The sequence below is a fragment of the Pantherophis guttatus genome, chromosome 1 (genome assembly GCF_059756535.1).
Source record: "Pantherophis guttatus breed Tessera chromosome 1, ASM5975653v1, whole genome shotgun sequence".
Lineage (NCBI taxonomy): Eukaryota > Metazoa > Chordata > Lepidosauria > Squamata > Colubridae > Pantherophis > Pantherophis guttatus.
In genome coordinates, this window is record NC_142063.1 from 151805711 (window position 1) to 151827075 (window position 21365).

General features: G+C 42.5%; 1 protein-coding gene across 1 annotated transcript in view; it reads right to left on the reverse strand.

Annotated features, from left to right (window-relative positions):
* Nucleotides 1-21365, reverse strand: part of ABCB11 (ATP binding cassette subfamily B member 11) — an 84427-nt gene that overhangs the window by 22501 nt on the left and 40561 nt on the right. The window contains exons 13-22 of the mRNA XM_034426926.3: nt 18289-18399; nt 18047-18172; nt 16336-16539; nt 12342-12512; nt 9118-9319; nt 6900-6963; nt 5374-5509; nt 4110-4277; nt 2340-2444; nt 2035-2196 (exon numbers count right to left, since the gene is read on the reverse strand). Of these exons, the coding sequence (XP_034282817.2) occupies nt 2035-2196; nt 2340-2444; nt 4110-4277; nt 5374-5509; nt 6900-6963; nt 9118-9319; nt 12342-12512; nt 16336-16539; nt 18047-18172; nt 18289-18399 (1449 nt within the window). The remainder of the gene's footprint in view (nt 1-2034; nt 2197-2339; nt 2445-4109; nt 4278-5373; nt 5510-6899; nt 6964-9117; nt 9320-12341; nt 12513-16335; nt 16540-18046; nt 18173-18288; nt 18400-21365) is intronic.

Genomic DNA, 21365 nt, shown 5'->3' on the forward strand with positions numbered 1-21365 from the left:
ACACTTAGGACCATTGCAGCATCCTAATGGTCACGCGATTTACGTTCATATGTGCTTGACAACGGACTCATATTTATGACGGTTGCAGTGTTCAGGAGTCATTTTGTGACAAGCAAAGTCAATGGAGAAGCCAGATTCACTTAACAACCATGTTACTAATTTAACAACTGCAATAATTCACTTTACAAATGTGGCAAGAAAAGTCGTAAAATGGAAGACAATCACTTAACAACATAAATTTTTAGGCTCAATTGTGGTCGTAAGTTGAGGATTACCTGTGTACCAGACAACCTCTGGTATTTCAAACTGCAAAATAGGCCCATCAGCCACAACTTAGTCACTGCTACTTTTATTCTCCGTCTGTTTTATTCTTAGCTTCTCAACTTGTAGTAACCTCACAAGAGGAGTAGCAAAGACAAAATCGGTCCAAAGTCACCTTTATGGTGGTAGAATCACCACCTAGAGTAAAAAGCTAGTCTAGCTTGGAATCGCTCCATGGGAGGAAGTGGCAGAGGCCAAATTCCTGAAGCCTTTATCTGCCTGTTCCCATGAGAATACAGTCAGTCTGGCAAGACTCTTGTAACTCAATAAGTGGTCAACAATAAAGAAGCAGTAACAGAGTTGGGAAGGGACCTTGGAGGTCATCTAGTCCAACCCCCTGCTCACGCAGGAGACCTATGCTAGGGATTCGAACCGCCAAACTGCCGACCTTTCTGATCAGCAAGCTAAGTGTCTTAGCCTACTTTATTGTGTCTGACAATTACTGATGTAAACAGAATGTTTTGCTCCCAACTTCAGACCAGAAGTGGAGCCTCAAAGGAGAAAATGTAGTTTTCCCTATGTGTATGTGCTATATAGAAGATGACAAAGGAAAGTGTGGTTGTTTTTTTTTCCTGAATAGGCTGTAAAGTTCTCCTGTCAGGGAGGATAAATTCCAGTAGACTTCAATAGAGTTGAAGTCCACACATCTTCAAATTGCCACGGTTGAGAAACACTGCAATAGACAGACTGTTTAGGGAGCCCGGGCGTGAATGAATGAGCGAAGACAAAGGCCTTATATTACACAAAAGATTGCTCCAAAAAATTGCAGCTGATCTCTTTCCTCATTCATTTTAACACTCAGTTGTTGAAGACTGCTTTGTGCCCTTGGATGTGCAGATAATAATTTTGCAACTGGGCTTTAATGGCTAGCCTTGTCTCCTCTCTTTGTTTTACACGATTGTTTTGATGAAATCATCATTTTAAACGTTATAAAGTTGCTTTGAGCAGCGGGGTCTGCCACAGAAGAGCAGGAGAGGAAGATTTCATAAAATAAGTCAGAATAAATCATGCAAGCCTTCCAATGGCTGATGAAAAGGCTATAATGAAGACACAGATTTACAGCTGCAATGAGAAGTGGGCCTTAGACAGTGCTGGGATTCAAATAATTTAACAACCGGTTGTCTGCCCTAATGACAGCTGGGTAGGCGTGGCTCGGTGGTCATGTGACCATGTGGGCATGGCCAACTCAATGTCACTCATGTCGATGGGTGCTTCCCCTTAGCTGTTACAATGTAATAAGGGTTAACCAGAGAGGCAGTTTCTGTAAGCAGGGCAATAAAGATTAGGCTAGAAACAACACCAGAATGTTTCCTTCCTGCCTTCCTTACAGGATTAGCCCTGTAAAGTGGAAAAAAACAAAATAAGATTTCTTCCAACAAACTGCTTAGAAAGTTAACAACCGGTTCTCCCGAATAGGTGCGAACTGGCTGAATCCCACCTCTGGCCTTAGATGCTTCAGAGATCTGCATACTGTGTATTAATAATGCCTTGGAAGCTTCTTGTTTTATCACATCAATAATTACAAATCACTGGGAATCTCGCAACTACACTGGAGATTGTGTTGGCAGCCCCCGCAGGGACTCAAATTGTATACTCTTCCTTTATCAGGTTACTGAAACACACACTTGCCAGCAGCAATTATTATTTTGCTTCATTCTGAAGCAAATCATATTGGATGTTTTTGTGAAACGGCTATTAAATCAAATCTCTTACCCCTTGAACTTGAGAGGCATCAGTTGCTAGTCTCGTAGTCAAGGCCCCTGGGCTGTTTCTATGGTCGTCAAACCAGCCAATTTCTTGGCCTAACATCGCCTGGAAGCCAATTTTCCTTAAGCGTCGTGTAAGCAATTCTCCGGCCTTTGCAAATGTATAACCCTGCAAAGGATTTTTAACAAGTGTAAATCCAAGTGTCCGTCCACATGTACAAAAAAGAAGAAAACGAGGGAGGGGGGGAAGCAGGGAGAGAGTATCAAGGGAACGGCACCCTCATGCTGAGAATCCTATTCGGTTCTCATCACCTGTAAGAACTGAGTGAAGAACGATACGATTCCAACAACCACAAAGAGCAAGCAGACACCGTTGATCTGAGCTCTTTGCTCTTCTTCATCAGGCACCGAAAAGGTCTTGAGGAAAGAAAAGGAAATTAAATGTAAGTTTTTGCACACGGCAGTTGAAAGCACACATTTATTAGGGTTTTTTTCAGTATTTAGGCCAAAGGGTACAGCGATGTAGAAAAACGCATACTTGTGTAGTCTAATCCATGTTCATTTCAGCATGGCATTTGACATGGTTCATCAACAGGGCTGGCCACATCATAGGGTGTAAAGTATGAATATCAGACAGCAGAATTTGGGTATTAATGTTTTCCATGCTACTCACTTCACACTCGAGGTGTTTCTGGGTTGAAAAGATTAGCTGGGGACCTCACCATTGCCAAGAGACACCCAGTTGGGGGTTCCTGCTGTCCCCAGCAGGAGCTGGAGCAAAAGATGGGAGCTCACCCCACCCCATGGGCAGCAGCTGGGTCTCGAACATGGGCTTGCTAATCTCCAACACAGCATCCTAACCACAGCTCCTTCCATGCTAGTAACTATCTTGTTTGCCCCTCTCTGACCCCTTCCCAGTTTGAGGGCATCTTTCTTACAGCATATTATCCCATTCTAGATATATCCATTTTTAAAAGTGAAAATTTGTTGAACCAATGCTGTGGTTCCAGGAAGCCTAACAGTGCGTCCTCCTCACCCCTTATGAAATACATCAGAAGAAATGTAGATCTGTTGAGAAGGCAGGTATTATTAATAAGTGGAAAGAAAGTAATGCTGACTGTGGGCAGAGTCAGTCTGCAATGCTGCATTCTAACCACTGCACCACAGGGGTTCCTAATTTCCCATTTACTCCCCACTTGCCTATTTACTCACTGGGGAAAAATAAAAAAATAAAAAAATAAAGTAAAGTAAAGTAAAATAAAATAAAATAAAATAAAATAAATAAAATAAAATAAAATAAAATAAAATAAAATAAAATAAAATAAAATAAAATAAAATAAAATAAAATAATAAACCAAACCAAACCAAACCAAACCAAAATAAAAATTCATGTCTAATCTCCCCCTTTCAAAAGTTTTAAAGGAAAAAAGAAAGCTAGGAGCTCTAATCATACAAGTCTTGCCACATGCGTGTCTTGCCTCTCCCCCAAACTAGCATCTCTAACATCTTTGTGCAGAAAGATGAAAAAAGGTGCTGAATTGTGTTGAGATCAGAGGTGGGATTGTTTCCTCGTGTGCTAAAAGCAAAACTGACAGGAAAACCAGCCTTCAGATAAACAATATGCAATTGGCTTTTCCACAGAATGTTGAATTGCCAGCTACATTCCAGAGACTCATTTTGATCTGGAGCTCATTAATGAAACAGTCCCATCTTCCTTTCCTTCTTTCCCCCAGAATACTGCTGGCAGGATAACAGGGCCTGCTTGGAGAACCAGTCTTAAACTTGTCTTCAGAACATGTCTTTGTTTATATGTAGGCCCAATGGTTAGATTTCCCTATTGTATCAAAGTACATTTTTTAAACAGTGGCTTTTTAGATAAGCTACATGTTAGGCAAGATTCCAGCTTCACCCTAAGCAGTAGGCCACAGTTTACAAACTACAGGAGGAACCAAAGAAACCGCTTTATATCTTACAGTGATATGTGAATTCATCCAGTAATGAAATCGAGAGGGAGGGAGGGACAACATAGGATGCTCAATATCATTTATCACAAGGCAAAAGAACACTGGTCATTGGACCTACTCCAAGAATTTGACTGAAGAGCAAGGCATAGAGAGGGTTGACTGCCCCATTGACCCCTGCCCCAAAGGATCCAAGCACCATATAGGGCCATTCAGGAGCGTTGTACTTCAAAATCCTGGTCACGTTAGCAGGTGCGACTTCTTCCTCATCCTTTTCATGAATCCGTTCCTTTTGAAAAGGAAAGAGAGAAACATTAGCATTCAAGACTGTTGCTACCAGAGGACAACAGCAAATGGCTCTCCATCACCTCCTCACCCCCTGACTGCCATTTTTCCTCAGGACGAAATCAAAAGGAGAGGGGGAAATAAGGAAAGCAGCTTGCAACATTATGATGCAAAGTCTTTGCCTCTTTTCTGCATGCGGGGTGATCTCCCACGCACATATATAAAAGGGTGAAGATGTGATACAGCAGCACAATGCTACTTTCATCGTTTTTATGAAAGCCTCCAGACCGGCAGACATCTCTGCCTCCTTATAGATCTTTAGATTTTGAGGGAATCACCTCGCAGTATTCCTAACAAAGGTGAGGTTGTCAACACAGCTTTCGGCAGGAGTTTAAACTCCCATTTAAGTGCAGTCACCAAGAAAGCCTTTTCTTTGTCCTTCCCCATCCAGTTTCTGACTCACCTGGGATACGGGAAAGGGCCTCTCCGTCGGATTTTAGGCTGTGAGCAAGCTGTTTCCTAAACTGATGTGGACCTACATCGAGTGGTGAGGTGGCCTAGAGGTGGAGCTCTCGCCTCACAATCAGAAAGTTGTGAGTTTGATCCTAGGTAAAGGCGTATATTTCTATCTCTGGGCACAATGAGAATATATCTGCTGAATGTAACTCCGCATTGGTGACAGGAAGGGCATCTGGCCAGTAAGCACTCAGATCCATTCAGTTGCCCAGACTCCACCCCACAAAGGATTATGGGATTATTAAAAGAAGAAGAAGATGTTGATGATGATGTGGACCTACATTGTGTAGACCTTTAATATCATCATGGCCCCTTTACAGTCAAATTAATAGTCATTGCAGCACTTACAGTACCAATGTAATATTTTATCCCAACCTGTAATGCTCAAATAATCTTGTCATTGCTACATTTGAACCAATTACATTTTCCAAAGTCTCTTCATTGGAGGCCTCCAGGAGAATGGCTTGCAATCATTTGATCCCAACAAAAGTATCACCAAAGACAGGTCCGGTGTCATGAGATGGGAAGAGACAAAGGAACACAAAACAGAAACTTCTCTTGGTCTTGCAGTGACTCTGACTGACCTTCATAAATGGTCTTCCATCTTCTTCATAGTGAGATATGCTACAGTTGCGCTCTGAATAGGATCCTACAATTGACGCTGGATGGTCAGGGACTATGTTTGACAACTGAGATCTGGAACGCTGTCGAAGAGATGCTCTGAGAAACAGAGAAAAGTCCAATCACACTCTTGTCTGTCTCAGGAGTTCAGGAAATGGTGCATTTATTATTTAATTTTATAATATAATATAATATAAAATGCCACCATGAGCTTTGTTCAGATACCACTGTTATTCTGATTGCATCCGATATTTGAGATTCATGGTTCAGTTTAAGTCATCAGTTTAAGAGCCGTGGTGGTGCAGTGGTTAGAGTGCAGTACTGCAGGCTACTTCTGCTGATTGCCATCTGCCAGCAGTTTGGCAGTTTGATTCTCACCAGGCTCAAGCTGACTCAGCCTTCCATCCTTCCAAGGTCGGTAAACTAAGGACCCAGATCGTTGGGGGCAAAAAACTGACTCTGTAAACTGCTTAGAGAGGACTTAAAGCACTGTGAAGCGATATATATGTCTAAGTGCTATTGCTATTGCTATCCAGAGACCCAGAGTATCTCATTTTCACCCAACTAAGTGACAAAAATTCCTCAAGGCCAGAAAAAAAGATCAATACTCCTGAGGAATCCATTTGGTACAGCAGCAGTCCTTTTTTTTCTCCAGCTTTGCACAGAAACCTGGATAAAGTAAAGGACCTTTCCTTAAAAAAAAAGGGGGAGCTACTGCATCTACAAAAGATCCAAAACCTCTCCTCCTTTCAGTATTAATTATACATAGTGCATCCAGCCTTAATATTTATGGTCTCAATTCATGATAGCTGGCATAAATGAATCTTTTGGTTCCATGCCCACGTCTCTCACACATCTGCAGCTTTTTTATAAAAATTAAAATTAATTAAAAAAGAGAAAAAAATCTTTAAAATTAATTCAATAATTTGAATTATTTGGAACTCAAATTTGGAATTTGAAAGTCTAAAAGGATTTCTGATCTACAATATTTTTGCTTTCAAGGCAATGCCAGTACACAGGTCATATAATGTCATATTTCATCCTTATATTGTCCTAGATCTAGTATCTTTCCAATTGCTTTCTCTTTTCTTTTTCTTTTCCCTTTCCTTTCCCATGGTCCAAGAAGAATTCAAAGGAAATGCAGGATGTGGGTAGGGGAAAACCAGACGCTTTCTTAGGATAATATTTTCTGCAAAATAAGACTAAACTCCTCACCTGATATCCCCTTCAACAATATCATAAAATGGAAAGGTTTTTCCCCCCCATTATTACCAATATTATCTTTATTCAGAATCAGAAGCTTCTGATTCTGTACTTGTAAAGATCAAAGAAAATTTCAACACTACATTATTTATAGCTATGGGTGTGGATCTACTTCCTTTTCTTAATAATCTTACATTTCAAACTTTCACACAGGTAGATGTTATCAAATGTTTTGCCATATGTTCTTCTTTAAATTCTAAGATTATTTTGGATCAAACAGGCTTACCGTAAGCTTGCTTGATAGCTTCCCCTGCTGAAAGGCTGCATTTTTTCAGGTTTTGGCTCAGATACTGTAAATACAATAATAGAAGATTCACGGCAACAATCAAAGGTAAGAGAATCCAAGAGAGAGAGAAAAAAAATATGGTCAAGTAGCATGAACATCAAGCAAATCTGTTATAAGACTGAACGTCCCAAAGGTGCTTTTTCAGTAGGCAACCGGACTTTCTTGCTTTTTCTTTTGAAGACATTTCGCTTCTCATCCAAGAAGCTTCTTCAGCTTTGACTAGATGGTGGGGAATGGAAGGATTCATATTCCATTCCCCACCTTCCAGTTAGAGCTGAAGAAGCTTCTTGGATGAAAAGAGAAATGAAGAAAGAAAGACAGAAAGACAGAAAGACAGAAAGACAGAAAGACAGAAAGACAGGAAGGAAGGAAGGAAGGAAGGAAGGAAGGAAGGAAGGAAGGAAGGAAGGAAGGAAGGAAGGAAGGAAGGAAGGAAATCCAGTTGCCTCCTGAAAAAGCATCTATGGGACAACCATGACCTGGATGACTGAGAATCTCCATAGAGTATAAGACTGAACATTTCTGTACAGTACTTAATACTTCAATCTCAAGCCTTGCCATTCTACTCTGATCATTTAAACAGTTGATAAAGCACCTTCTTAAGCTCTGCTCATTTGGCAAACAAGCAATCATCTCTTTTCCATATGGGAATTTTCATATCCTACAGAAACACTGAACTTTGCACAGGAGTGTTAAGGAGACCAATTGTCCCTTGCACTTACAATTGTGTGAAATCCCAGAGCCGGTCATCTAGCTCCTCATCAGGAGCAAAGGTGCAGAAAGATGCTGTTCATGGTTGCATCATTTCATGTTGCAAGTAGCCATAAGAGCCTTGGTGGCGCAGCTGACTAAGTGCTGTTAAAGTAGCACCAGCTGCCTGCAATTACTGCAAGTTCAAATCTCACCAGGCTCAAGGTTGATTCAGCCTTCCATCCTTTTGAGGTAGGTAAAATGAGGACCCGGATTGTGGGGGCAATAAGCTGACTTTGTATAAAAAAGAACACCGCTTGGGGGGGGGGCGAAAGCTCTACTAAGCAGGTATATACAAAAGTATGAAGGCTATTGCTTAACCCATTGTAAGCCTCCCTGAGTCTCCGGAGAAGAGCGGCATATAAATCGAACCAATAAATAAATAAATAATTAAATTGGATCTATTTGATCTTTCAAGAGGAGAGTTGGGTCACTAAGGCCACTTACTTTGGAACAAAAAATGTTTTTTATGGAGAAAAATGTTCTTCCCTCATTCTAAAATGGAACAGCCCAGCACAAGGTGTGTGTGTGTTTTCTTTGATATTGTTAAAACAAAGCCCCTTTCCAGTGACATATTTGATAATAGATTTCAATACACGTGGAGGAACCTTGAACAGATGGTGCTGAGGTGCTGCTAGTGATGCTAATGAACAGGTAGTTGTTAGCAGCAGAAAGTGTGCCTCATGAGCCTCTGCACCAACCAGATCCTGCACTATAAATATAAGTAGTTGGAGATGGGTTATCATTGGATAAAGGCAGCTGTGGTGGCACAGTCGTTAGAATGAATATTGCAGGCTAATTCAGCCCACTGCCAGGAGTTCGATCCTGACCAGCTCAAGGTTGACTCAGCCTTCCATACTTCCAAAGTTGGTAAAATGAAGTTGTTGGGGACAATATGCTGACTCTGTAAACCATTTAGAGAAGGCTGTAAGACACTATTAAGCAATATATGAGTCTAAATGCTAATGCTATTGGGAAGGGAAGCACTTTTCAGAACATTAGGATTTGGTTACTGGACATATGCAGAAAATTCTGCCTGAAGGTATCTGTATGTTTCCACAAATCACTGCATCAATTCTTTATAGGGCCTGTTGCCTAGTAGTAGAGCCATGTGTTTCATGCACAAAGCTGAAGGTTCAGCCCTAGGCATCTTCAATTAAAAGAAATGGGAGGTTTTTAAGGTCCCTTGAGAGAGATAATACCAGAGTAAATAATATCTGAGCTATGTTTAATACAGTACAAGAAGAAATCGTTTGATCCTAAAGTGGACAGCTTCCTTGGTTATGAAATATACAAAGTCTAATTCTCTGTGGAATCAATAAAAAATAAAAAATAAAACTTAAGCTTCATTAACAGGAAGTTAATTATTTGAGTTAGGAACATTAAAGATACAGAATCGGGTACTTGCTTTGCATTGAGCTTTCCATGAGTGCCTTGTCGCCTTGGCTTTGCAACGTTACCAGCGTGAAATACACTCCTTTCCGTTCTATCAGCTCTTCATGTTTCCCTCTTTCCACAGCTCTTCCATGCTCAAATCCAATGATAATGTCAGCAGATTTCACTGTGGACAAACGGTGAGCTATGGAGATTGCGGTGCGCCCAAAACGAGCCTATGGAGATGAAAGAAAGATTTTTGGAGGCACCACCATTCATGAAAGTTCAGTATGTACTTCTATCATCCCAGAGGATGAAATGAATCCTAATTGACTGATCTCTCTCTCAAATATGGATGCTTTATATAAATGTCTAAAGATTCCTTAAAGTGACATGGGGATTGATGTGTCAACTCGTAAAGCATCCCTGGCCTGCTCTCGAGCTGCCATAGGCCAGGGGTGATGGAAAACTGGCGAAATGGCACAGCAGCCAAAGACAGATGCACATTCCATGCTTATCTCTCTCAAGGCTGTATCCCAGGGTTACCTACGGCAGCCGAAGGGGAGTGACGTCTACAACCCACGAAATTGCTCCATTGGCAAATGTGATTGATGACATACCCTGGGGGGAGGGGAGAAACAGGGTCATAATTGGAGCGTAAATTACATAGGGTCAGAGCTGGCTTCACCTGGGAACATGCCGACATGTAGCTCCTAATAAAAGACTGGATTTCTTTTGAAGCTTGGCTCAAGACTCATGATTTAATTAGGGCATCCGTCGGAACCCTGACATGATGTACCATGTAACTCAATAACTGGTAATAAAAGCAAAATATCCTTAATAAACCTGCGTGGCCTGAATGCTTGAACTGCGTTATTCTCTGAATGGAAATTGTTTTGCTGTTTCATGGCTACGACAGTCATTTTCTGGCGATGGGGTGGGAAGGCATTTCCTCTGAAAGAGCAATTCCAGGATGTGGGGATGTTCCTGGATTCACAGCTCCTGTTTCATGAGAGATAGAGGTGATGGTGATGGTAATGGGAGGGGGCTTCACAGCATACCAGATGCGGTACTATCCAGAAGCTTCAATTTGTGCAGAATACAATGGCTATCTACCAGATGACATTTGCCATCAGATCCATATGGCACCCATGTTCAGTCATAAAATACTACAATAGATAAAATACAATAGCTAGTGTTCAAATCCCCAAGAATTCCAAGGGAGGTGTGAACAGGAATGTTCATCCCCCAGATACCATGTAATACTCAGTGCTAAGATGGACACCTTCCTTGGTTGCTGAGGTGCAGTTTTTCATATCATTTAAGTGCTCTGTGATCTGCTGAAGGCATGGCGATGACACCACACATATTTTAGCTTAGAAAGGAAGATGACACTGCGGGGGGAAAAATGACTTTGACAGTACAATCTTTGGAGGTTGGAGGCTACAGAAGCAGTTATTGCCAAATCTTCCTCTACATCTTCTTTGTAAGAAGATAAAGCAATCACATAGTGTCCCCTTGCTAATTTCAACCTAATTTTCCTCTGTTGTTTATACCTATATCTGTTTCAGAATTTAAGTTTCCATGAAGTCAGAAAATCTCTCATTCCTATTCGTTAACAGAAAAATCCATCTGGATAGGTGCGAATGAATAAATTACATTTTAAAAAATAAAATAAGCAGTGTTACTGAAGCCCCAATTCAGTATGGAGTATTCCATTCTTCTTTCTTAATAACGCAGCTGTTTCTGGGTGATTGCATTTTTGAAGCCCTGCCTCATATCTAGTTCAAGCTAAGAATGTTTTTTGAAAAACGGGATTTGTTGTGTGCGTGAAACACACTCTGTGTGTTCAGCATTTGTGCATCAATTTTTTAAATGTATTTTAAACAACAGTAATAGAGTATTTCCAAGATTTAACTTAGAGAGTAATTTGATTGAACCAAAGCAGACAAAGGAGGCAAGCATCTCTCATCTATCCTTTTTCAAAATGATAAAAACTCTTAAATACAAAAGCTGTAGAGGAAGTAAAAGACTACTTCCTTCCCTATAAGGATACCCTCCTTTTGTCTCTCAGCCAACTCTCTTTTGAAAATGATGCTTGCAGAAGCTTCAGGAGATCAAAGAGAGTGGCAAATCTGTAACAAATGTGTACATGGTAGGAAACAGCGCAAAGTTTTTTTATCTTAAGCAAAGCTGTAGATGAAAACAGAAGAAGGTTTTAGAGAAAAACCTGATTGCATAACCTGAGTGGGCCAGAGTACTTGCCCAGGTAATCCAGAGAGTGAAAAAGAACTATCAAGCGAACTGATCTGCATAGCTCTATATAATAGATAGTTTAACAGAGTTGGAAAGGACTTTGTAGGTCATCTAGTCCAACCCCCCACCCAAGCAGGATACCCTACACCATTTCTGACAGATGGAAGTCCAATCTCTTCTTGAAAGCCTCCAGTGATGAAGCTCCCACAGCTTCCGAAGGCAAGCTGTTCCATTGGTTGATTGTTCTCACTGTCAGAAAATTTCTAGGTTGATTCTCTCCTTGATCAGTTTCTATCCATTATTCTTTGTCTGGCCTTTTTGCCAGGATCTCTCAAACTTCAGATCCATTCTTACTGAAACTGAGTTCTCTGAAAACTGCCAAGCCCATCTGATGGACAGTGAATGCTTTGAGGTTTAAATTTTTTAAAATCCATCTCTGTCACTATTTTTAAACAAAACTTTATGGAGTTCCAGCATGCCCACAGGCCTTTCTGTTCACAAGAGCTGTCGTGTTCATTTCAAAGGAAGATCGCAGAGATCAACAGCTTGTGTGCTTTGGAGAAGAGGCAAAATCGAAAGAAAATCTACCATTTTCATTTTATGCTGTTGTTCCCAAAAGTCTTTAGATGAAATACTGTAGAGCTGCCTCTCTTCTCCATTCAAGATTTACCATCACCACAATTAAAAGAGGGCTCAAATTCAGCGATTATGCTAAACCATTGTCTAAATTGAATAAAACAGAATAGTTGCCATCACAAACTTAACTAAGCTATAAACCATATTTACAAAACATGATGTTGGGATTCATACAGCATGCAAATCCAAAGCTAGGCAAACCACATGCTTAGTGCACTGTATGAAATCGGCCAACATCTGCCTAAATGGCGGATGGAAAAGTCAAAAAGAAATTCCTCCTTAAATTCCTACTCTTCCATACTTAAAAGAGACTGAAAAGCAAAGGATTCCTAACCCCCACTGAACTGAAATAATAAGATCGCCAACCTTGGAAAGTGTCTTTTGCACAGTAGCCTCGCTTTCATTGTCCAGTGCTGATGTAGCCATGTCCAGCAACAGGATTTTGGGGTTTCGAACTAAAGCCCGAGCAATGGCAATTCGCTGCTTCTGGCCTCCGCTCATTTGGCCACCACCTTCTCCAACAAGGGTGTCGAATTGCTGAAATATTGGAAAGAGCAAAAAGTTACAAAGCACTTTCATCTCAGTTTCCTTAGGTCAGAGACGGGAAATGATGGCCCCTTTATGACTTGTGGACTTCAACTCCCAGAATTCTGGAAGTTGGAAGTCAACAAGTCATAAAAGGGCCATCGTTCTCCACCCCTGCCTTAGGTCAATCATGAATATTATGTTGAATGGGATAAGACAGAGAAGCAGCCCTGGAATAATTGGGATCTTGGCCTTCTGGCCAAAGATGTGGTGGAAAAGAAGCCTATCTTTGCTGCATGTATTCATGAAGCAAGGATGTTGCAGCAAGCTTTGCCCAAGAAGAGGAACATAGCAAGGGAAGCCTGCCAAGAGGGGGCTGCTAATCCTGTAACAACCCTTGCAGAATGGGAAAACAGAGATCCTAAGGGGTCTCCCCACTGCTTGAGCTGGTCCTGTTCTTCAAATCTTTGACCTGGAAGAAAATTATCCTGGCATAAGATTTACTAATCTCTACCATGTGGCTAAGACGCTGAGCTTGTTGATCAAAAGGTTGGCAGTTCAGTGGTTCGAATCCCTAGTGCCACTTAACGGGGTGAGCTCCCGTTACATGTTCCAGCTGCTGCCAACCTAGCATTTTGAAAGTGCGTAAAAAATACAAATAGAAAAATAGGGACCACCTTTGGTGGGAAGGTAACAGCGTTCCGTGCACCTTTGGCATTTAGTCATGTCACCTACATGACCATGGAGTCGTCTTTGGACAGCACTGGCTCTTCGGCTTTGAAACGGAGATGAGCACTGCCCCCTAGAGTCGGGAATGACTAACGTGTATGTGCGAGGGGAATCTTACCTTTACCTTACCATGCCTCTGCTTCAAGCCAGGGTCAGTCGGAGGCCTGCTCTACAAGCCTAATTGATATAACCCCGTGAGGCTTCTTGGATGGGGCCAGGATGGAGGAAAAATGGTACACTATAGATGACTAAGATCACCCCAGGTCTGGGGGCAAGATGAAAGCAATATATTTATTTATTTATTTGTTTCCATTTCTATATGTGTTCAAGGCAGGAAAAAAAGAGGTTGTTGGGCCACAATTGTACAACTCTTGGATACTAGAGGAAAAGGACTTCCCCAGCTGCCACTCTCTAGCTAGATTAGCCTTCAACACCTATTAATCCCTCACTATTATGCTCACGATCTAGGGGTTATGGGAATGGAAGTCCAATACCGGTGGTCCTCGACTTACAACCACAATGGAGCTCAAGATTTATGTTGCTAAGCGAGACAGTTCTTAAGTGAGTTTGACCCCGTTTCACAATCTTTCTTGCCACAGTTGTTAAGTGAATAACTGCAGTTAGTAGCACGGTTGTAAAGTCAATCCAGCTTTCCCCATTGACTTTGCTCGTCAGGAGGTCACAAAAGGAGATCACATGACCCCAGGACACTGCAACCGTCATAAATTCAGCATCTGAATTTGATCGGGCGACTACGGGGATGCTGCAACGGTTGCTTGGAAGTGTGAAAAACAGTCTTAAGTCACTTGTTTCAGTAAATGAAAGGTTGAAAGTCAAGCGCTACCTGTTTATATGGAAAGCATCAAAGGTCGGCCTAAAATAAGCTGCTGTTTTGGATCAAGTCTAATTCCTAAATCATCATTCCTGAAAACAATCACAATGTGTTTTGACATGATATGTATTGTGTACGAGATCTGAAGGTACTATTGACTACTGGAATTAGCTTTCAGTAGCATGCTTATTTGCCCACATTCAAGCATGCCTACAGTATATATAGGAGCCTGAGTGGCGTAGGAGGCTAATGCTTCCTACTAAGGCAGCATTTAACATCCAGCTGCCTGCAATTACTGCGAGTTCAATTCTCACCAGGCTCAAGGTCGACTCAGCCTTCCATCCTTTCTAAGGTGGGTAAAATGAGGACCCGGTTTGTGGGGGCAATAAGCTGACTTTGTATAAAATATACAAAAGTATGAAGGCTATTGCTTAATGCATTGTAAGCCGCCCTGAGTCTCCGGAGAAGGGCGGCATATAAAAATAAATAAATAAATAAAAATAAAAAATAAATATATGATTGCAAATGCAAGTATCTATGCATATCTATGTATAAATTGAAGAGATATATCCTCCATTTCCATGGAAAAAAATACCATTAACTCTAACTCATGTGTAGTTATGTATGCATGATAAAGCATAACCTTATGTGCCTATCCATATATTTGATTATGATTCTAAAAGAATTTTTCCCCTCCTTAATCTTTTCTCCTTTTAATCTCCTTTAAGAGCTTTTCAAGGAAAAAAAATCTCACGGGAAGAAGACTGGTTTGCCTCTATTCCTTCACCGGAAACAATGTCTTTTCTACCGTCCTTTACCCCAGGTCCAAAAGGGATAAGATGAAGCACACTGAATGTCATGCTACGTAAAGTTATTAAACAGAAATGATCTGAAAAGTTCCACTAGATACACAAATAATCCTTAGATAGATCATTAAAGTGAGTACTGCCATCCACTAGCCATGTACAGGTAGTTCTTGACTTACGACCAGGATTTTCATTGCTAAGCAAGGCGGTGGTTAAGTGAGCCACACCCAATTTTACCACCTTTTTCTGCTACGGTTATTAAGTGAATCACAGTTGTTCAGCGGATCCTGTTGTCATTAAGCAAATCCAGGTTCCCCCTTGACTTTGCCTATTGGAAGCCTGCCAGGAAGGTCCCAAATGGCAGTCACATGACCCTGTCAATGCTGCAAGCATCATAAATACATGTTGATTGCAGGGGTGGGTTCTACTTACCTTTACTACCGGTTCGCATCGTGCCCGTGCTTGCATGCGCAGATCTCCTATGATGACGTCCGGGTCAGTGGGCGGAGCCTCCTGCCAGTTTTACTACCAGTTCTTGCGAACCGGTCCAAACCGGGGGCAGCCCACCACTGGTTGTTTGCCAAGCTCCTAAATTCTGATCATGTGACCATGAGCACACTGTGATGGTCATAAGTGCAAGGACTGACCACAAGCTTTTTTCAGTGCTGTTGTTACTCTGAACGGTCACTACATGAATGGTTGTAAGTTGAGGGCTACCTGTATGGTAATCCACCACCCTACCTAATTTTCTCTTTTTAATTGCCTAGCAACAACTTTTAAGTTTCTCAGCAACAGCTAGGAAAACGATAAAAGTCTTCCACAGTGGTGAGTTTTTATCTTAAATTAATACAGGGCTGAACAATCATTTCAGCATGATATTATACGGCTTCCACCCTCAAACCCTTAGTAAAAATCTAGCAATATCATGGATATGGATGCTAAAAGCTTATCCCCTCTCACTTGAACTTACATGAAATTGTATGTAAGAGTTCTTAAGATTTAAGAAGGTTTTGAGATGCTGGTCATTTCTTAGAAGCAATCATTTAACCAAAGGAATATTGAGCATCGTGGTTGCTTTGACACTAGAGGACAAAATGACTATGGAGATTCTCAGTCATCCAGGTCATGGTTGTCCCAAAGGTTCTTTTTCAAGAGGCAACTGGACTTTCTGGTTTTTCTTTGAAGATGTTTCGCTTCTCATCCAAGAAGCTTCTTCAGCTCTGACTAGATGGCCAAAGCACCTTTGGGACAATCCTTCCATTCCCCACTGTCCAGTCAGAGCTGAAGAAGGTTCTTGGATGAGAAGCGAAACGTCTTCAAAGAAAAACCAGAAAGTCCAGTTGCCTCTTGAAGAAAGCACCTTTGGCATAGAGGACAACATATTGCCAACCCGTGATTTAGTGATCTCAAACTACACAGATGTGGTGTAAGAGACAGTCTTGGCAGAGGACTGAGAAGTGAAGCTTACCAGAGGCAGATCCATGATAAAGCTGTAGGCATTGGCTTCTTTGGCCGCTCTAACAATGTCTTCCATAGTGGCATCTTCCCGACCGTAGCAAATGTTTTCTGCTATAGTGGTGGCAAACAGGACGGGTTCTTGCTCCACCACCCCCATCAAAGAACGCAGCCACTGAATGTTAAGGGAACGAATGTCGTGTCCATCTAGAGTAACCTGCACGATAACAGTTCATAGGTAAAGATTATGGTCATCTGTACCTTCAGGTCGACATCTTCCTCTCTTAACAGGAAGCTGCTTCTTAAAACAGCAGCATTGTACTCCACTGCTTCCAGTTTCGTGTCTAATTCCTAGATACAATCCCTGGAAGCACAGCTTATTGAGGCTTAGTTTATTAATTTTCCACAATTTTCCTTTAATCTCAAGCCACACATCTCTTGGTTTCAAACATTGTTTGTTCTGCAGCATCTGAGTATCCCTTGCAGGGAAGTGGTAATATAAGGTCTTTCTGGACACATGGCATTAGCTTCCCAATTCTTTGACCTCTGATCATTGTATCGATATGCCTCTGCAGATGTCTCCTGGAAGAACCGCAGGAGTTGCCTTTAATACGACAAACCATCTACTTAATTTCTTAATAATACATGTGAGAGTTGGTTAGCAATGAAATGAAATGAGCAACGATACAATATCAGGTACCGATATTGAGAGCGGCTGTGCAAACCAATTCTGAATTTTTCAGAGATGAATGTTCTTTTATTGTATATTTTAATTCAGATGCAGCCTGTGAGATAATATTACTTAATAATTTCATTTACCTAGGTGGATTGGATATTAAAAGACGATGTAAAGAATTTAAAAATATTTCTACACAGGTGGATTGTGCCACATCCTGGATCACATCATGATGGAATTTTTCTTCATTTTATCCTAATGAAATATGTGTGCCCAGCTAACTTCCTCAACAAAATCAGAGTTAGGCAAATTCTGACTTAATGAGGTTCATAAAGCTTACCACAAAATATGAAATTTAACTAATTTGAGCCCTGACAGGACTACCTGTCAAGATACATTTCCCATTGTATCAAATATCCTATTCACAGAATGTATTCTATACATGTATTAAAAATTTCCATTTCCAGTTTTGAAACCAAGGCATCTCTCATAGAAATATGAATGTGGCTTCATTCCCCTTTGACATGTTTCAAGTCCCTGAGGTGATTTGCCCATCTACGAGATTTGGTAGGCTGGGTACGCTCCAGTCCTTTAAATGTTGTTATCTGATGGGACCTCAGAGGCATATCTTCTCAGCAGCTGGGCCTACTCTTTGGAATAGCCTCCTCTATGAGATTCAAGGGTTCTCTACCATTTTAGCACTCAGAAGGCCATGGAGAGATGGCTCTTCCTTCAAGCATTGGACTAGGATGGAGGTTGAGCTGGGAGACTGTTTGGTCTGACATCTGCTGAGAAAGATGGTTCTGTTTCTATCTCTGTATTGATTGTTATGAGCTGGTGAGGATCATTATATGAGTTAGGGGGCCATGTGAGTTTGGAAAAATAAATAAATGTTATTTTGCTCTCTGAGTCCAAAGACTGGTTAATTGGAGGAGGTTAAGAGCATGGCTTCATAGTAAATTGCAAACATAATTATGCCGCAATAATGGATCAGGCTTCAGGATTTTTCCAATGAAAGAAATATGACAGAGTTGGGTCAAAGTCTCACCATGCCTTCTGTAGGGTCATAGAAGCGCTGGATCAGCTGAATTGTGGTACTTTTCCCTGCTCCGCTTGGGCCAACAAAGGCTGTGGTTTCACCTGGCTTGATAATCATGCTGAGTTGATCTAAAATCTGGATTTTAAAAAAGAAAGAAAGAAAATGGCATTGTATTTGAAAAGACCTAGCTAGGTACCCAGAATAAATCTCAAAATTATGACAGTGCTGCAGAATAGATACTGAATTCTTACCTTAACATCAGGCCTGGATGGGTAATGGAAGGTTACATTATGGAATTCAATGTCACCTCGGACTTTGTCCAGTTTGTAGCCATCTTCTGACATACAGTCAATTCTAGGTTTCTGGAGTAGAATTAATCAGATCACTCAATTTGCTTTTTCTCAAGAAGCTTTCTTTCAGTTGCTAGTTTCACATGTCTATCTAAAGGATTTATCTCTCCTCTCTTGCTGGCCCTCAGGCCTTGAACAGACTTTCAGAATCCTCTTGTGATGATTCTTCTATCCCTTATTGATTTCCACCCCCAACTTGCTTATCATTACTTAACATTTCCATGAATGTTTTGGTAGACCACCTACTTCCTACTTAAGGAATGTGTCAAACTCTTGAAACCCTAAATGTAACATCCAGAGCCCACCCTCACCCTGGCTGGCTGAGGAATTATGAGAGCTGAATTCCACACATCTTCAAGCAGTCAAGTTTGGGAAACACTGATTTATGCCATCCATTTTTGGCACCAGAGCACTTAGATCAAACAAGTGATTGGCTTGCTAGTTTATATCCCGCCTTTCCTTCAGGACCAAAAGGTGACAGAGGACTCATTCCTCCTACTTTCACCCACAATGACCCTATGAGATAGGTTGAACTGAGAGCGGGTGACTGGCCCAAAGTCAACAGGGAGTTTCCATGGCTTAAGGTGGACATGAATTTGGGTTTTGTGCTCCAATGCAGAAAAAAAAAACAGAAAACAGAATAACAGAGTTGAAACTTGGAAGGGATCTTGAAGGTCTTCTAGTCCAACCCCCTGCTTAGGCAGGAAACCCTATACCACTTCAGACAAATGGTTATCCAACATCTTCTTTAAAACTTCCAGTGTTGGAGCATTCACAACTTCTGGAGGCAAGTTGTTCCACTGATTAATTGTTCTAACTGTCAGGAAATTTCTCCTTGGTTCTAAGTTGCTTCTTTCCCTGATTTCCTTGATTTCCAATGCTTCTTGTCCTGCCCTCAGGTGCTTTGGAGAATAGCTTGACTCCCTCTTCTTTGTGGCAACCCCTGAGATATTGGAACATAGCTATCACATCTCCCCTAGTCCTTCTTTTCATTAAACTAGACATACCCAGTTCCTGCAACCGTTATTCATATGTTTTAGCCTTCAGTCCCCTAATCATCTTTGCCTTGTTTGTTTTGTTTGTTTGTTTGTTTTATTAGATTTGTATACCGCCCTACTCCCGAAGGACTCAGGGCGGTGAACAGCCATGAAATAAAAAATATCAATACAAAATTTAAAATAGAAATAAAACAAGTTAGATAAATTTGGCTGAACCATATTTAAAACCCCAATAATTTAAAACCAAATTTAAAATTCCCATTTAAAAGAGGAGAAGTTTAGGTCAGGCCGGCTTGCTGGAATAGGAACGTCTTCAGCGTGCGACGGAAGGTACGCAGATCCGGAATCCTCCGTATCTCGGGGGGGAGCTCGTTCCAGATAGTAGGTGCCCCCACAGAGAAGGCTCTCCCCCTGGGGGCCGCCAGTCGACATTGTTTGGCCGACGGCACCCGGAGGAGCCCCTCTCTATGGGAGCGTACTGGTCGGTGGGAGGCTATTGGTGGTAGCAGGCGGTCCCGTAGATAACCAGGTCCTGAGCCATGGAGCGCTCTAAAGGTGATGACCAAAACCTTGAAGCGCACCCGGAAGACCACCGGGAGCCAGTGCAGCTCGCGCAGGAGAGGCGTTACATGGGAGCGCCACGTCGCTCCCATCACCACCCGCGCGGCTGCACTCTGCGCCAGTTGGAGCCTCCGAGTGCTCCTCAAGGGGAGCCCCATGTAGAGAGCGTTACAATAGTCCAGACGGGAGGTGACGAGGGCATGAGTGACCGTGCGTAACGAGTCCCGATCCAGAAAGGGACGCAACTGGCGAATCAGGCGAACCTGATGAAAAATCCTCCCGGTCACGGCCGTCAAGTGCTCTTCTAAAGACAGCCGTGAATCCAGGAGGACACCCAAGTTGCGAGCCCTCTCCGTGGGGGCCAATACTTCGCCCCCAATAGTCAGCGATGGCACCAGCTGACTATATCGGGATGTCGGAAACCACAGCCACTCGGTCTTGGATGGGTTGAGTCTGAGCCTGTTTCTCCCCATCCAGATCCGTACGGCCTCCAGGCACCGGGACATCACTTCAAGGGCATCGTTGGGGTGGTCCGGGGTGGAGATGTACAGCTGGGTGTCGTCAGCGTACTGATGGTACTCCACCCCGAAACCACGGATGATCTCGCCCAACGGCTTCACATAAATGTTGAACAAAAGGGGCGAGAGGACCGATCCTTGTGGCACCCCACATATAAGGGGCCTCGGGGTCGACCTCTGCCCCCCTGTCAACACAGACTGCGACCGGTCGGAGAGAAAGGAGGAGAACCACCGTAGTACGGTGCCTCCCACCCCCAACCCCCCCAACCGGTGCAGCATGATACCATGGTCGATGGTATCAAAAGCCGCTGAGAGATCTAATAGGACCAGGATAGAGGAACAACCTCTGTCCCGAGCCCTCCAGAGATCATCCACCAACGCGACCAATGCCGTTTCCGTGCTGTACCCAGGCCTGAAGCCCGACTGGAACGGATCTAGATACGTCGTTTCATCCAGGTACCGGGGAAACTGTCGTGCCACCACACTCTCAACAACCTTCGCAACAAAGCGAAGGTTGGAGACTGGACGATAATTAGCCAATATTGCCGGGTCCAGGGAAGGCTTCTTGAGGAGAGGTCTCACCACCGCCTCTTTCAAGGCGGCGGGAAAGACACCCTCACTCAATGAAGCATTTATAATCCCCTGGAGCCAGCCTCGCGTCACCTCCCGGGAAGCCAGCACTAACCAGGAGGGGCACGGGTCCAACAAACATGTGGTCGCATTCAGTCTACCCAGAATCCTGTCCACGTCCTCAGGGGTCACAGAGTCAAACTCATCCCAGATAACATTCTCAGGACCTGCCTCCGTCATCCCCACTGGATCTACCCAGTCAGAGTCCAGATCTTCCCGAATCTGAGTGATTTTGTCATACAGATACTGAACAAAATCCTCGGCTCTCCCC